We start from the raw sequence: 16825 nt of genomic DNA, 5'->3' as shown, positions 1-16825 counted from the left end.
GGTAATGAGTGGTCATACCGGGTGGGGTGGCGGTAATGAGTGGTCATGCCGGGTGGGGTGGCGGTAATGAAAGGTCATACCAGTAGTACCAGGAAGAAGCACAGCATCGGGACACTACCTGTCTTATTTGTTGTTCAGTTTGTGCCATAGGAAAAAAATTAAGAAATATACCTTAAAAATCCAGACTCTAAATTAAGGGAGAGACGGTATAATGGTAGGAAGATTCATGAAACAACTGTAGATGAAAGTTGAGTCTAAGGTCCTAAAATCAGCAGAACTCAGAGAAAGAGAGAAGCAGCTCATGAATGCAGAGTTCAAAAAGTAGCCAATGATACGATTTCATGCCAAATACTGACATCCTTATACCGTGGAACCCAGCAGGAAGAGAGGAGGGGCAGGAGCAGTGGAAGGCAGGGCTTTCACACCAGAGTTAACCCAGCAGCCCCAAAGTACAGAGTGTTGTAAACTGGGAAAAGGAGGCAGCATAATGGTAAATTGAGGCATTCTAGAATGCTGGCAGCATTTGCTCTTACAGGTGATGTGTTAACTAAGGTCATGAGTTTAATCAATATTTGTTCTTTTTAATACATTTAGATGTAAAAAGTGACAAGAACTGGTTGGGACCTTGTCCTGTCTCTCCATCACTGGCACACAAGAAGGCCCACCTATCACAATTCCTCGCCTCGAACTATCTAGCAGTTGCTGCTGGAATTGTAGGCATTACACTGCTGAGTGAAAAATAATTTTCTAAAGGGGTTGTCTTTTGTCCTGTAAAAGGACAAAAAATGCTGCCACTTGATTTTAAGGGTGAATCTAACTTCGGCTTAAGTCACGTTTTCCTTTCCTAAACATTTCTAACAATTTTAACAGGTCACTTTCAACATAGTAGATTCTTCATAAACAGTCCAGAACCAGTAACCATGTGCAGCCCACGGGGATCCAGAATCACTGATTGGATTTACCAAGTTTTGACTGAAACTGCCCTTTCTGAGACAGCCTGCCCCCTCCTTGGCCTGTGGACGTTTGTGACCTTGTACAATGGGTATAGCGAGGTCCTTTCTTCTGCAGATAGAAGGACAAGCTTCTAATCCCAGCTACACCACATTCCTATTGAGCAACCTGGAAGGTACTCCACCTCTCTGACTTGAGAGGTAAATGGAGTAATAATGGTGCCTATGTCAAAGGATTGTTGTAAGGACTGAATGAGAAAAACACTTATTGAGACTTATGAGAGCTTGCAACTTTCACTTATGAGAAAGCCTGCTGTATAGGAGAGCTGACTTAGTCCCATTACTATTGCTAGCCTTCCAGCTGTATATGAAGAGAATATGTACTTGAGCTTTTAGTATTTTGAAAATAAAAGTTACCAATAACAACAAACCAGAACCTTGTAAACTAGCTACGTACGAATTGATTAGATATTCCCCTTCTAAGTTTAACACACTGGTTTCCTAGTACTATGTACATAAATGGATATGAAATACAAAGAACGGAACAATGGGAAAATGTGTTGTTTTCTTAAAACATTATGATTTTAGCAAATGAGTATCTTTAAAATATAGTTTAATACATTATTGTTGGTTTCTTTTTTAAAACCACTTAATGATCGTATGTTTTTCTAAATTGTAAAAACTGACTTTAAAAATCATAATGCTTCATTAATGAAAGTCACAAAAATACATTGTGTAATGTATTCTACAGGATATGCACATTTCTTTAAGAATGCATGGAGTGACTGAAAGTAACATGGAGGTATGAACCACAGAGTGAACAGGTACCACAAACAACCCTTGTTTAAATGTAAGTAGCAGGGATTGTTCTCCATCTAGTGAGCAAATACGGATGTTCTCGCATTTCACGTGAACATTTTTCTTTATTTTGGAAACTTTATTTTTAACTCGTGTATTTTGATAATATTCACTTAAGTAAATATATACAGGCAGTAAAATTTGGTGTGATAAAAAATGTAGCATATGAATTATACAAGTTCTTGTTTTACACAAATGTAATAATATCTGTATCAGTTGTCTAAGCAGACTGCAGGGTTCTGCTGGGTTGTAGGCCATTTTGAAATAAAGAATTGTGACTTTTTTTTCTTTTTTGAGATGGAGTCTTACTCTGTTGCCCAGGCTGGAGTGCAATGGCGCAATCTCGGCTCACCACAACCTTTGCCTCCTGGGTTCAAGTGATTCTCCTGCCTCAGCCTCCTATGTAGCTAGGATTACAGGTGCCCACCACCACACCCAGCTAATTTTTGTATTTTTTAGTAGAGACGGGGTTTCACCACGTTGGCCAGGCTGGTCTTGAACTCCTGTCCTGAGGTGATCCACCTGCCTCGGCCTCCCTAAGTACTGGGATTATAGGCGTGAGCCACCATACCCGGCCAGAATTGTGACTTTCTTATAAGCTGTTTCATCTTCAAAAGCATTTTAAAAATTTCAGTTTAACTCTGAGGGAAAGTTTATATGTGTGATATTAACAATTGAATTCTTTAAATAATATAAATTAAAATCATATTTAAGTCTATTTTTGTGATTTTTTTGGTAATAATGTGGCTAGAATATGATTTGCTAAATTCTGTAATTCATTTGATATAAAGAACCAAAGACAAAAACCCAAACTCCCAACCCAACAGGGCCACATAGAAAGACATTCATGCCCTACGCATAACACAGCTCCACCAGCCCCCACTTCCAGCTGGAGCACCTGGCGGCCTCCACCTCTGAGCGGGAGCCTGAACAGGTGTGGTGTGCGCCTCACCTGGGCCCGTCTCAAACACAGCCTCTGAACTGACAAAACCAGAGTCCCCCACTGCACCAACTCGAACTTTGTATGCTGTTCCTGGCATTAGACCCTTTAACCCAAAGAAGCTCCGAGAACCATTTACAATTTCTTTTCTCCATTCTTCTTTGCCTATGGAAATTTTGCAAAAACAACAAATTTGAATATTTTAACGGACCAGAAGTCACTTAACGCTTCAAGAAAGGAAAAATCTTTATAAGCTCAAGACAAAATGTAGGATGCTTAGGTTTACCATTTTAGATTATTATAAATGCAGTCATGTCCAATAAATCAATTAAAATGACCTATAGGAAAATATCCTCAAAGAAAAATAGACTGGATATCTAGATTGCTTATTAATTTTATATATTCCCATTGTCTTAATTCTCCTCTTTAACACAAAGGAAGGTTCTTTATCTGCACCTTGCCTTATGAAACTGTTGAGTTTCTCTAAAGATGTTTACCAAAAGAACTGTTATACATTAAATAGCTTAAGTGAACTATGGGAAGAATTATTTTTTAACATTCACGAGATGAATTTTTCCGTAAATTTAAATGCCTTCCAATGTATCCAATTCATCAATTCAATCTTTCCCAAGTATTGGTTTCTCTAAAGGGATCATTATTTCTAAAAATATTTGTTTGCATGATAAAGCCTTAAACAGAAAGTTGGACTCTGTTCAACACTTTGTCACAAACATTTATTGGCCACCGCATTTATTCTATATAGAGCACACTGCATTTAGGAGGGGGCATTGGGTTTTCATTAACCACTAAAGTAAAAGCTGCCCCATCTCCTAACAGATGTGACCAGATCTAAGAAGAGTGCCTGACTTGAGAATATATCAAACATTAAAACATATTGAATGCCCTCCCAAAGTATTAATTTTCTGCAGTTTTTTAATAAAATTCTTTTTGGCTAGTTAGGGTAAAATGAATACTTCCAATTCAGTTTGATTTCTGCTACTTCAAAGTCCGATTTGAAACAAACCTGTTCTTCTTTCCTACTAGTACTTGCAAATATAATTATTCCCTATTACTCTTGTTTATGTGTCATGGGCATAGAGCCAGTTTTAAGTACTATGATATGAAACTAACATATGTAATGGAACATATGCCCTCTGTTATTAATAACATAAAAAGTGATTCCCGGTTATGCATAAAATATGTGGTATGCTGATGGTTCACTATAATTTTTTAAGATAACTCATTCATCTAATTGGATCAAATTATTTTGGAAGACGATCCATAGTAAATTCTTAAGAAAGTTCTTAATCTTTTAAAATGCATCCCCCAAATTAAAAATCGGGTAATGAAACGGTTTCTTACTGCCTGCTATACCATATTCAACATAAAAGTTGACATGCTCTGGTCCCTCATATTCCCAACTGATATTGGCATAGGTCTCAGCAGCTGCAGCAGTAAGATTGCTGATCCTGGGATTTACTGCTTGAACTAAATATACAATAGAAAAATAAAACAGACAAACAATCACATTGCAGCACCATACACGCAAATATAAAATAAGTTTAAATACTCTGAAATTGTGCAAATGGAATTAAATAAGAATTTACTGTTAAAACTTAGGATTCACTCATGCTTCACTTTCATTACACAGAAAGATTTTTTGCTTCTTAATGACAGCATTAGGAAATAAATTAATAATCAGAAATAATGATACATAATGTTAAAATTTATGAGTTCTATTATATGGGTTCTGAATAAAATAAACTGTTGTCCATTAGATACAGTCCCGGGAAATGTCACTGTCTTCATTTACTAATGTGTGATGGAGAGGGGGATTGCTGAACAATCCCAGGGACAGAAGTCATCATGGAATATCAGAGACGCCAAAGTAAAACCCAATACTATGTGGCTACTTTTCAATTCTATGTGTCATCTCCATGCAGGTCTTTGAAAAATGTGTGTTGGTGTGACAGAGAATGCCCCTTTGAACAGCAGCTTTTGATCTGTTTTAAAAAGCAGACTTCTTTGAGTATCAAACTCTGGGGAACTCAGGGACTCCAGGTAAAGAACCCCTGCTTTAGAGAATGATGTTGGAAGGGAAGCTGCAAAAGGAATTGCCAGATATGTTCTATCAGAAGTTAAGAAAAAATAAATAAAATAAGTAAAAACTATTTCACGTAACATATCCCAGACAGCAAGACAATCTTACCTGTTAACTGTTTGTTACAAAGCATTTTCTGAAAAATCATAGTGCAACCTAAATAGCTTCTTAAAAATCCAAATTATGAAGACCAGATGATGCTACATGCTTGCTACTGGGTAAAGACAACATCTAAAGTCATTAAAAAAATGTTATTTGAATACTTAAGGCTGGCAATTCTTTCAGTCCTACCTCAATAGCTTAAACTAAAAATAAAATATTTACAGATGTGTTAACTTGGGTAGTTAAAAAATAAGATGAATTTATTATCCCACATAAAATTGACTAGGATAGTAAATCAGACAGCATTAATGGGTTTACAAAGACACTAAAATTTTATTCTAAGGTATGTTTATAAAATTTAGATGCTCAAGACCTTTGTTCAAATAAATGTAATAAAATTACATATCTTAGAATTGAGAAAAGAAAGATATTAAAGCGGTTAAATAATGCTCTTGACTTCTGAAATATAATTCGACAACACATGCAAATTTTGTATCTCTTTGTGCCAAGCATGGGGAAACAGCAGAGGGCAAAACTGATTGCTGAATTACGCAGAGTCCTTATGTGGACCTAACTAATTTTAGTTTTCTGAGATTTTCTTTTTATAGGAAAAAATAATAGGAATATGATCAATCAATGACACTAAATATGCATACACGTGTAAAACATCGATGGCAATCATTATGGAAAAACATCAATTTTCTTAAAAGATTTTGGAATACTGAAACTGAGGAATTTAATCTTGGAGTAATTATGGAAGATGTTCAAGGCAGAACGGTAATACTTCTAACACAGATCATTTACTAACAGAAGGGCAAAATACTTCTAACAGAAGAGCATTTAGCTTCTTCTTATTTTTTACATTGGTTTCTATGGGTGCTCCCTTCTCAAAGTTTCTTCCCCAAACTGTTTTTTTTTATTATTTTGTTTCCAGTCTTATTGAAATGAAATCAGTATCTCTACAAGGTATCTACTCTCCTGTGTTCATTGCAGCATTATTCACGATAGTCAAGATATGAAAACAGCCTAAATATCCATTGACAGATGAATGGATAAAGAAATTACCATATATATACACAATGGAATATTATGCAGACTTTAAAGAGAAGGAAATCCTGCCATTTGCAACAATATGGATGAGCCCAGAGGATACTATGCTAAGTAAAATAATCCAGACACAGAAAGACAAATATTGCGTGATCTCACTTAAATGTGTGTGAAAGGAAAATAAATCTTTGGGCCCCAAAATCACTAAGCTAAAGGGAAAAGTCAAGCTGAGAACTGCTTAGGACAAACCTGCCTCCCATTGTTTTCAAAGTCATCCCTCTGCTCACTGAGATAAATGCATATCTGCCTCCTTTGGAGAGGCCAATCAGAAACTCAAAAAGAAGGCAACCGTTTGTCTCTCACCTACCTATGACCTGGAAACTCCCTGCTTCCAGTTGCCCCACCTTTCCAGACCAAACCAATGTTAATCTTACATATGTTGATTGATGTCTCATATCTCCCTAACGTGTATGAAACCAAACTGTGCCCTGGGCACCTTGGGCACACATCTATGTGTCTAAAATGTCACGGGCTATGTCACGGGCACATGTCCTCAATCTTGGCAAAACAAATTTTCTAAATTAACTGAAACCTGTTTCAGATTTTTGGGGTTCACATGTGGAATCTAAAAAAGTTATACTTAGAGAAACAGAGTGTAGAATAGTGGTTGCCAGGGGCTAGGGGTGGGGTGTGGGTTGGGGAAATGGGGAGATGTTGGTCAAAGGGTACAAACTTTCAGTTATAAGATGAACAAATTCTAGAGATCTAATGTATAGCATATTATTAATTACAGTTAATAATAATGTATCATACACTGGAAGTCTACATTTAGCTTATTCTTAAGGGTACCCAGAAAAGATACCACAATTTCCTAAGGTATGCTGTTTGGCCAATTTTATCATAGAGAATTTTAACTTTCCTTCCTTTAATCCCCACTCATCCACTTTCTCACTCACAAAGTTCCTATGTTGTACCCAGCCAAGGGAGCTCTAGTGTCCCCCTTTTCTGGGCTTTCCCAACAGGCTGCTTCTGGTGTGCCTCTCCCAACTGTAGGTCTTCCTCTGTAGATACCACTAGTGTAGTTAACCTACATTTTAGCTACCGAAACTACACCTCTAATCTAGCCACCTCTCCGTTTAAAACTCTGCCTATAGGTAAATACAAATTCCTTAGCAAGGCATTCATGGCTATTCAGAGCTGTTACCACCTGGCTCTATCCAGCAATCCAGTCTCATCTCAGGGCCTTCTCTTTTCCACACACTCTGTACATTTCAGCCTAAGTGGACTGCTTGGTATAACCCACACATCTGGTGTTTTCAAATCCCATGCCTTTGCTTATACCCCCTACCAAGACTTTACACACTACAGCTCCCTGATTCATCTGCCAAAAACTAAACAAAACAAAAACTGGGCTTCAAGGCCCAGTTCAATATTATTTTCTTTGTGAAGCTTTTTCTGATCCTGCTTGGCAAAATAAATGGTTCATGCCTCTATGTTTAGATAATATTGTGCTCCAATTTCTCGTTTAGGATCCATTTATTACTCTTTCAATGTGTTGGTCTTACCTGCCAGATTTTAAGCATGTCAAGGGCAGGATTTGACCATAGTAGGCTGCAAGTTAGGTCAAGAATGTCTTTACACACAGCTTCTTAAACAAAGGTGGGTGCATTTTATATGCCAGAGAGACATTCACTGTTGAACTGACTGAAGCCTCTATGCTTCGAGGTATATCTTGTTTTGTTTTCACTTAGACCAAAAAAGGAATTTTGGTTTTTTATTTACTGGTTCTTTACTCTGGCAAAATAACATAGTAAGAGTCAGATCACAGAAGGGATTCACCACTAGCTGATCCTCAATGCTCTTCTCTGATAATTCCTAACTGGTTGACCATAGTAGGCTGCAAGTTAGCCCAAGAATGCAGATTCCTGCCTTGCCAGTTAGTTTCTGCCTGTTTCTGTATTCCAAACTAGTCACTCTATGATAGTATTTTGATGTTTGGTCTCCAGAGTGCCAGATTAAATGCAATGAATAAGGCACTGTGGATCATCAGCAATACCAACATAACTCAACTCTTTTTGGGTTTGCACATTTTTGGTTCATTTCTATACATGCCTTCACAGGACTACTTCCTAGAATTCCAGACCCTGAAATCATTTATTTATTTATTTATTTATGAGATGGAGTCTTGTTCTGTCACCCAGGTTGGGGTGCAGTGGCATAATTTCAGCTCACTGCAGCCTCCACAACCCGGATTCAAACAATTCTCCTGCCTCTGCCTCCTGAGTAGCTAGGACTACACGTGTACGCCACCATGCCCGGCTAATTTTGGTATTTTTAGTAGAGACAAGGTTTTGCCATGTTGGCCAGGCTGGTCTTGAACTCCAGATCTCAAGTGATCTGCCTGCCTTGGCCTCCCAAAGTGCTGGGATTACAGGCATGAGCCACCACACTCAGCCTCATTTAAAGAGACATAGAAATTGAACAAATACGCCAATCAACTATAATTACTACACAAATATTGAGAGCTTTAACCCAACAAGGAAAAGTATAAAAATAAATGACTCAAAGATCTTGATTACTTAATTATATTAAGGAGAATCCTAAGAAGAAGGGTCAGTATGGCATCAAATAGTTAATTGAATTATCCTGAGTTTTCCTTCATGTTTATAATCATTTTGTAATTATATATTTAAAAACTTAGGTTTCATTAACATCTCTTAAAATCTGTAAGAAAATTAAAAAATTAAACTCAGATGCATTTATTTTTCCCTCTTTGACCAGAAACAAATTAAAACCACTTTTCATGAAATCATAATTCATAATAAAATCATATTAGATGTTGATGCTTTTTTTTTTTTTTGAGACAGAGTTTCCCTCTTGTCGTCTAGGCTGGAGTGCAATGGTGTGATCTTGGTTCACTGCAACTTCTGCCTCCTGAGTTCAAATGATTCTCCTGCCTCAGCCACCTGAGTAATTGCGATTACAGGTGCCCGACACCATGCCCGGCTAATTATTGTACTTTTAGTAGAGACAGGGTTTCAGGATGTTGGCCAGGCTGGTCTTGAACTCCTGACTTCAGGTGATCTGCCTACCTCAGCCTCCCAAAGTGTTGGGATTATAGGCATGAGCCACCATGCCCGGCCATGTTGATGCTTCTATAGCTAAGGATATCACATGTTTTTTCTCTTTATTCATCTCTTATTTATTCCCTTTTCTCCTGATTTAAATAAAAATTTAAAAGATACATTTAAAAATTAAAATTTGGAAGGATCTCGGAGAACTTTAATTTTTCTCCTGTCACAGAGAAACTAAACTCTACATAGAGAAGGAAAATAGAGAATAGGATAGAATTCATTTTCAGACTGATAAAAGAAATATTTTTAAGGAAGGAAAACCCAGGATCACAAATTATGCTTGAGTGGTTTAAAGTCTCACCATGGTAAAATATCATCTTATGTAAGCCATACTTAACTACTGCTATACTGTTTAAATAAACCATATTAAAATTAAGGTCAGACTTAGCTTTTTTCCTGCTTATTTAAACATTATTCCTTTTCTTATCAGAGAGCTGTCAGATTTTAATACTGGGGGCTTAATGAACTTTCAGACACTCCATTTTTGCTTGTCTCTTTATTCATAAGTAACTCACAATTCAAATTAGTAACATAAAATGGTAAAACCAAAACTCTTTAAATAAGGATTTCCTTTAGTTTTAATTTATTAAAAACAGAGGGGTGATTTCTTTTTCAGTGGAGTAGATATCTACTTCTTACATGACAAGTTCTAACATGACAAGTCCATTTAAAATTCAGACTTGCTTCACAGACAATCCAACTGAGGCACAGTTTCTCTACTGTCAACTCTAGGCATAGCCATAATGACATGTCCACTGCATAGGAGAAATGCCAGGCTTTTAGTGAAATGCTCCAATTGAAGTTATAAAGCAGTACATTATTGTAAAACAACTAACGATTTTAATTAATGTCTAATTATCACAGGAAGGAAGTATACAAATAAACAGCTTACGTCTTTCTTTTTTTTTTTTTTTTTGAGACAGGGTCTTGCTCTGTTACTCAGACTGGAAGACTGGAGTACAGTGGCAAGATCTCAGCTCAGTGCAACCTCCACCTCCCTGGTTCAAGTGATTCTCCTGCCTCAGTCTCTCGAGTAGCTGGGATTACAGGCACGTGCTACCATGCCCAGCTAATTTTTTGTATGTTTAGTTGAGACAGAGTTTCACCATGTTGACCAGGCTGGTCTCGAACTCCTGACCTTTTGATCTGCCTGCCTCAGCCTCCCAAAGTACTGGGATTACAGGTGTGAGCCACTGCGCCCGGCCAGCTTACATCTTTCTATTATATTACAGAAATTTTGAATTTTTACTTCATCCTTTCAAGTCTAAAAACACAAATGTAACACTTAAGATTACTGAAAATGGCCATAGTTCTTATTCAATAACTCCAAAATCTATCTGATCAGTATTTTGCAATTTACCAAGACTCTGAATATAAGCAAATTTCTAAGCAAATAGAATAAATCTATCAAGTCTAAGCTCACAAGATCTGAATAATATAGGGCAAAGCACTTTTTTCTCTTGGTCTTCCTTTTCTTTATTCCTGTTTGTACTCATCTGATCTGTGAAAGCCCAGGAAAACCCCTGACCGTGGGCACACCATGTGAAAACAGTGCCCAGTGGCTGGTGCTCCACTGCTCTCTAAAAAGCTGACTGGTCAACCAGCAGCCAGGGGTCAAAGACTGGGGCATATTTGGCATTGCCACAGATGGAAGACATATTACAAGTTATTCAAGCACCGTTCTCCCAACAAATCTTTTTGACCCAGAGAGCTGTCAGAAATAAAGAACAAAAGTAATCCATTGTGGATTGTTGGTATTACTCAGGAGGAAGAGACTTAGGCGGCTGTGTGAAGACAGGATGGGACAACATATTTAAGAAGAGCACCTGGAAGACTCACTTGTAGGGAACGCTAAGCTTGGGGAGACTTAGTCCCAAACCAGTTGGAGGGCATTGCTATACTGCAATTCCAAATGGATGGTTTTGTGTGGTGGGAGCCGAGTGTACGCTGTATCTACAAAGAGAGCAGCTAAATCGGAATAGAGCAGGAAGCTTGGTTGATCTCATTTCTAACAGGCTGTTTTCATCAGAGGGCTAACATATCTGAACTCCTAATAATGTGGTATGGCCACATAGAGGATCTGTGACAAATCCACAGTTTTGGTCCTGTCTGATCCAGCCAAAATCATAGTATTAAATGCTAAGATTAGGATTTGTACCAGGGATAAGTCTCAAGAAAAAATTTTGGGAGAATTCAATATGTGGCTTTCTACTTATAAAGAAAGGACTAGAAATTAATTTTAAAGCCAAGATTGGATGAGATATTCTCTTCTTTTGGTGGATCAAAGCATATTTTATTTTCTGTTTTACCCATGCTGCACTTCCCCATGTTTCACATTGCAAATTTCACACATGTATAAAGTCATGCAGATGAATTATTTTACCTTTGCCTGCACCTACATCAGGTGGAAGAATACCAGCTTTAATGAAGGGAAACAGAAATAGGACACTATATAGTTAGATGTAACACACCCATGAGCATGTATAGCGATATAAAAACACATATTAAAATGCTAAAGCATGCAAGAAGAATGAAATGTACCACACCAGGTATGGGGGACAAAGATATGTTGGTGTCCCCAAACTGACTCAGTATTCAAATCCACACATTACTTAAGGTGCATTATTCATACTTGTTTATTATGTAAGAAGGCTTGGGATATTTCAAGCCAAATTTGGGATAGAAATTGTCAATTTTTTAGGCTATCAAAGATAGTCAAATGAATAATCCTTAAGCACTCTACAATTTAGAGACATGCAAAACCAGAACATCTTTTACAATATTTTTGATAATTTTCATCAAATCCAAAGATTTCAGAATAACTTTCTTAAGTATGAAGTGTTGATTTCTTTTTCTAAATACTGTGATGGGTTATTTTGCTTTCTTTGTACATACCAACATATAAAATCTTTTGCTCAAACACAAAATAAATGCACTATTTAACTGTTTTGATTTCTTTGCTAGAAAACCTGAATCGATATGTGAACTAGAAAATTATTTCTAGTAAATCAGGACCAGAAATAGAATTACATATATTTGTGTGTATACAGGTGTGTATGTCTGTGTATGCATATATGTGTGTATTATATGTATGTGTACATATGTATGTGCATGTATATATATGATATATAAAGTTGTAAATAGGAAACACATTGCTTTGAACTTCAAATTCAAGCATAGCAAATATTATGCTTATTCATACCCACCCTAAGATTTTAATATAAGTTTTAAAAAGTTTCAGAGTTGAAAAATATCAGTTAGTCCAATATGAGCTAAATAGCTGATTACGTATCAGAATGAGAAATTACAAATAAGTGTTTGTGTTAATTGCGTAAGATAGATACTCCATAGCAGGAAGGAAAAAGCATGAACTTAAAGCTTTTTATTTCATGATGCTGATAATTATATGGATTTTATACATACCCATCTTACCTTCATCCACAGTTGTAACTGCTTCCTCTGTAATCTGACTTCCTGATCCTGCTGATGTTTGTGCATAGAAATAAAACTTATATCGAGTGCTGAAATTTAAATTTTTTAAAGTCCACCGCGTCTTATTGGCAGGAATTTTCAAATCTACCAGAGGGCCTAATTCATGTGTGCTGTTAACTGTCAATAAGAAAAAACAAACAAGTGCATTCTCCATTAATTGCTGTAGGAATACTATTATAAATAAATGCACCAACTAAAAATGTTAAACTTGGCTTACATTGACTTTTATAATACTATTCACTCTTCGCCCAGCATAACTAAGTGACAACCTTTTAACAGTTTCTATACTATAGTATACCATAGTATAGTATACTATGGTATACTATGTTATACTATATCATATCATATCATCACATCATATCACAGGGGGGAATATGTTCTTTATTGGCTAATAAACTAGAAGAATTTTGTGGCTGAATCACAATAAAACTTTTTCCCCTGTATTCTCGCAGGTGAAATATTGTTAAATATTTCACGTATATATCCCGTACTGTTAAATAACCCCAAACATTTTTCTTCAGAGGCCTGTGCCAAAAGAACTATTTTCTATGTACAGAAAATGCATATCTAATTTAATGACAGCATTCATCTAAACCCCACCCCTAAAGGTCTGTATTACTCTACAGATCACTTAATTTTTAATAACATACAAATCATTTTTCTTTAAAAAGTAAGATCTGAAGTTCTTTTTGGAATAACACTTGAAGGTACATGTATATATCCTACAGATATAAATAAAAACTAGCTTGTATTTTCTGATAACAGTTAAGTATTTTTAAAACTGTATTTCTTTTTTTGGAGATGAGTTTCACTCTTATTTCCCAGGATGGAGCACGATGGTGTGATCTCGGGTCACTGCAACCTCTGCCTCCAGGGTTCAAGCAATTCTCGTGCGTCAGCCACCTGAGTAGCTGGGATTACAGGCACGTGCCACCACGCCCAGCTAATTTCATATTTTTAGTAGAGATGGGGTTTCTCCATGTTGGTCAGGCTGATCTCAAACTCCTGACCTCAGGTGATCCACCTACGTTGGCCTCCGAAAGTGCTGGGATTAGAGGCATGAGCCACTGTGCCTGGCCTAAAACTATATTTCTAGCAAAAAGTTAAACACATGTTCTAATTCATAGGTGGAAGCTAGAAAGTTCATGTTACAGAAGTAAAAAGTAGAACAGAGGATCCCAGAGGCCAGGAAGGGCAAGGGGAAGGCAAGACAGGGAGAGATCGGTTAAAGGATACAAAATGATGGCTAGATACAAAGACTACGTTCTAGTGTTCCATACACAGCTACAAGGAGGATATTAAGTGTTTGCAACACAAAGAAATGATAAATATTTGAGATGATGAATATGCGAATTCCCCTGGTCTCATCACTATATGTATCGAAACATCACTATGTACTCCATGAAGAGGTACAATTATTTGTCAATTAAAATAATAAATAAAATGGAAAAAAAACAGACAAATTTCCTTTCTCCTCCTCCAAACAGCTTACTTGGCTGATACTTTAAGGTGTACTCTGTCAAAATGCCATTCGGGTGGCTCGGTGGATCCCATTCCAAAGTGAGAGAGTCCAGTGTCGGATTCACAATCTTCAAAGACGAGGGAGCACTGGGGACTTACAATGAGAACTTAGAGTCAACACAAAGGTTTCTGAATGTTTCAGCATGTATTAAAATAATATGTCACCATGCTCACACAGTTCAAAACTTTGGGTTTCAGTAACTCATTCATGATTCAGCTGAAAACACGTGAGTACAAACCTGTGACAGTTACTCATTTAGTTATTCTCTTCCTCCTTCTCTCTTGTCATTTACATTTATATTCATTAAAAGCATCCTCTCAAAACAAGCAATGACTGCCTTCAGATGGACTCAAACCTAATCTTTTAAAAGGAGACAGTACTTATCTGATGCATGAATGGTGTCTAAATAGAAGCAAACTAGCTACCAAGTAAAACTATTCTAACCGGATCTGTGAGTGGAAGCAGCTGTGTTCTGGACCATTAAGGACTGTTTTCTCCAGCAAACCAGGTGTCTCCAAACAGTCACAATTCCCTGCCAGGTGGGCTTTGGGCCAGCGTGCCCACGTGCAGAGATGTTCTTATCCTGAGAGCTGACAGCTGCCCAGGATCTGGTGGCGAATGGACAAAAGCCCAATCCTGGCTTACCGCGGGCCCTGGGGAAGGGCTGAGGGGTGTCAGGTTCTCTGTGGCAGAGGCTGGCAACTCACCAGAGGAAGCATGTCTGGTCGTCTTTTATTCACTTCCTCATGAGGGTGAAGGCTGGGGCAGCTTCTTTCACAATGGTTACCTTCCCTACCACTGTCCCTGGAAACTAACTAATGGGACACTCTCCCTGTTGTCACTCTAGCCAAAACCCAGAGAGTCAACCTGGACTCTCCCATCTGCGTCATTTCCAACATCTCCTCAGACACTAAATCCTGTCCACTCCACTCCCTTCATTAAACCATGTCCATGTCTTCTTCTCCCCATCTTCTTTGCCACGTCCCTGCTTTAGGCCCTCAGATGTCTTTGTCTGACCTAAAACCATGCCTGGCACATAGTTCCAGGCTTCCAAGCTTCCCCAACCCAGTAAGTCACAGACCCTTCTGAGAATCTGATGATAGCCATAAGCACTCTCCGGAAAAATATACACATATCTTGCATATAATTTTAGGAGTTTCATGGAGCTCATTGGGCCCATTCATGGACTCCCTAAGGGGCTACAGTCCCCAGGTTAACAGGCTGTGGCCTGCAGGTTGGTCAACAGCACCCAAGATCATCCATGATATGAGCCTTCCCTAGATGACCTTCATCCCTTTTCTCACCAGTTCTGGCCACACAAGTTTTCTGAAGGAGCCAGGCTATTATTTCCTACCTCTGAGTCTTCAGACATACTTCTTCCTCTCTTCTTTATCCTTCAACTATCTGATCACCTCCTCTATGACACTTTTCCCTGAACCATCTAAAGTACCAGTGTGAGGCCTTACTTGTGAAAGCCTTGAGTAGGAAGAGCCCTGACTCTAAGGGACAGTGAGACTGAGGACAAAAACTTATAATGGGACGGGAGCTGGGACACAAGGTGATTCTCAGATTCGCAGCTGCCCACATCATGAATCTTTCAACCAGGAGCCAGGGTGGGGTGCATCTTCTGTGACCTTCTTCTATCAGAAAGAGCTAAGCAATCTACAGAAGCTATCTAGCCATTGTCACAGCAGCATTGCTGCAAAATTTAAAATAGGTAAAGCCCATTTTAGTGCCTTTTCAAATCCTCATCATTTTTACTACCTGGCCCCCTCTCTCCCTCACCCACAAGGCTCCCTCATCCCTGTGTCCAAATTCCTTCTCCCCCAACTCCAGGATTAATATATATGTGATCCTCCCTCATTCCCTCCCTTGCAGTTGCCCATATCTGCAATGACTTTTCCCTCTTCTTCCCAATCTACTTGGTCAAGACCTGCAACCTTCTAACTCAGTTCCACTTTCTAATAAATTATAAAAGTGCACTGAGAAAGAAGCTATAGAAGTAAACTATAACTTATAGAAACAGTTTCCTTTCAAGGTGTTTTTGTTAGGTTATTTAATTTGGTTCTCATGCTTTTCAGATGAGGCTACTGACACTCAGCGAAGTTAAAGAACCTCTTTCAGGTCGGAAAGTTAATGATCCAAATAAATGTCAGAGTAGCAAGGCTTCAGACAGTGTGTGTGGAGAAAAAATTTAAGTCAAGGGAGAGGGAGTTTCAGAGCAGCATTTTGGGTTCCGAAGCCTTCTACGTACACTTAGGCCACATGTGATCTGACATTCTGGCAGCTTTGTGTGTGCTGTGCTCATCTATGGAAATTTCAATCACACTTGGCTTCCAGAATATATTTTGATCAGTAGCCCTCTGTCAGGCAAAACCTCTCAGGCCATGCCATATGTTCCTGGGATCTTAGAGATGTGTCCATTCCATACCTCCTTCTGGAGTATTAAAGACTCTGTCAGGGCTGGCTGGGCCCTCCCCTTTCCCATTGACCACTCGGACGTTCAATGTGTAGTGGCTAAAGGGCTCCAGCCCTGGCAACATGCCATGTGTCTTGCTGCCTTGGAAGGTGAGGATCTTTTTCTCAATGTGACGTCTGTTTCTTTTAGGTGAATTCTGTGTCTTCCAGTAGTAAATCTGAAACAGCAAGAACGAAAGTCAGGAATGCACAAAGGAGCAA

The 16825-nt window shown here is 38.2% G+C and overlaps 1 protein-coding gene across 50 annotated transcripts in view; it reads right to left on the bottom strand.

The window, feature by feature from the left end:
• Window positions 1-16825, bottom strand: part of NRCAM (neuronal cell adhesion molecule) — a 315121-nt gene that overhangs the window by 15145 nt on the left and 283151 nt on the right. For 17 of the 50 annotated variants that reach the window (XR_004268326.1, XR_004268327.1, XM_032276246.1 and 14 more), the window contains 6 exons: window positions 16578-16782; window positions 14117-14239; window positions 12556-12741; window positions 11516-11551; window positions 4111-4236; window positions 2761-2913 (listed from right to left, as the gene is read on the bottom strand). Coding sequence is in view for 47 of the 50 variants with exons in the window: in XM_032276246.1 (XP_032132137.1) it covers window positions 2761-2913; window positions 4111-4236; window positions 11516-11551; window positions 12556-12741; window positions 14117-14239; window positions 16578-16782 (829 nt within the window). In the remaining 3 variants the exon portion in view is untranslated. The remainder of the gene's footprint in view (window positions 1-2760; window positions 2914-4110; window positions 4237-11515; window positions 11552-12555; window positions 12742-14116; window positions 14240-16577; window positions 16783-16825) is intronic. The other 33 variants (XR_004268330.1, XM_032276276.1, XM_032276278.1 and 30 more) reach the window with 8 other exon arrangements.

Source organism: Sapajus apella, unplaced genomic scaffold, assembly GCF_009761245.1.
Source record: "Sapajus apella isolate SASKATOON/1434 unplaced genomic scaffold, GSC_monkey_1.0 scaffold7, whole genome shotgun sequence".
NCBI classification, from domain to species: Eukaryota; Metazoa; Chordata; class Mammalia; order Primates; family Cebidae; genus Sapajus; species Sapajus apella.
This window is presented reverse-complemented; position numbering and strand designations above follow the sequence as displayed.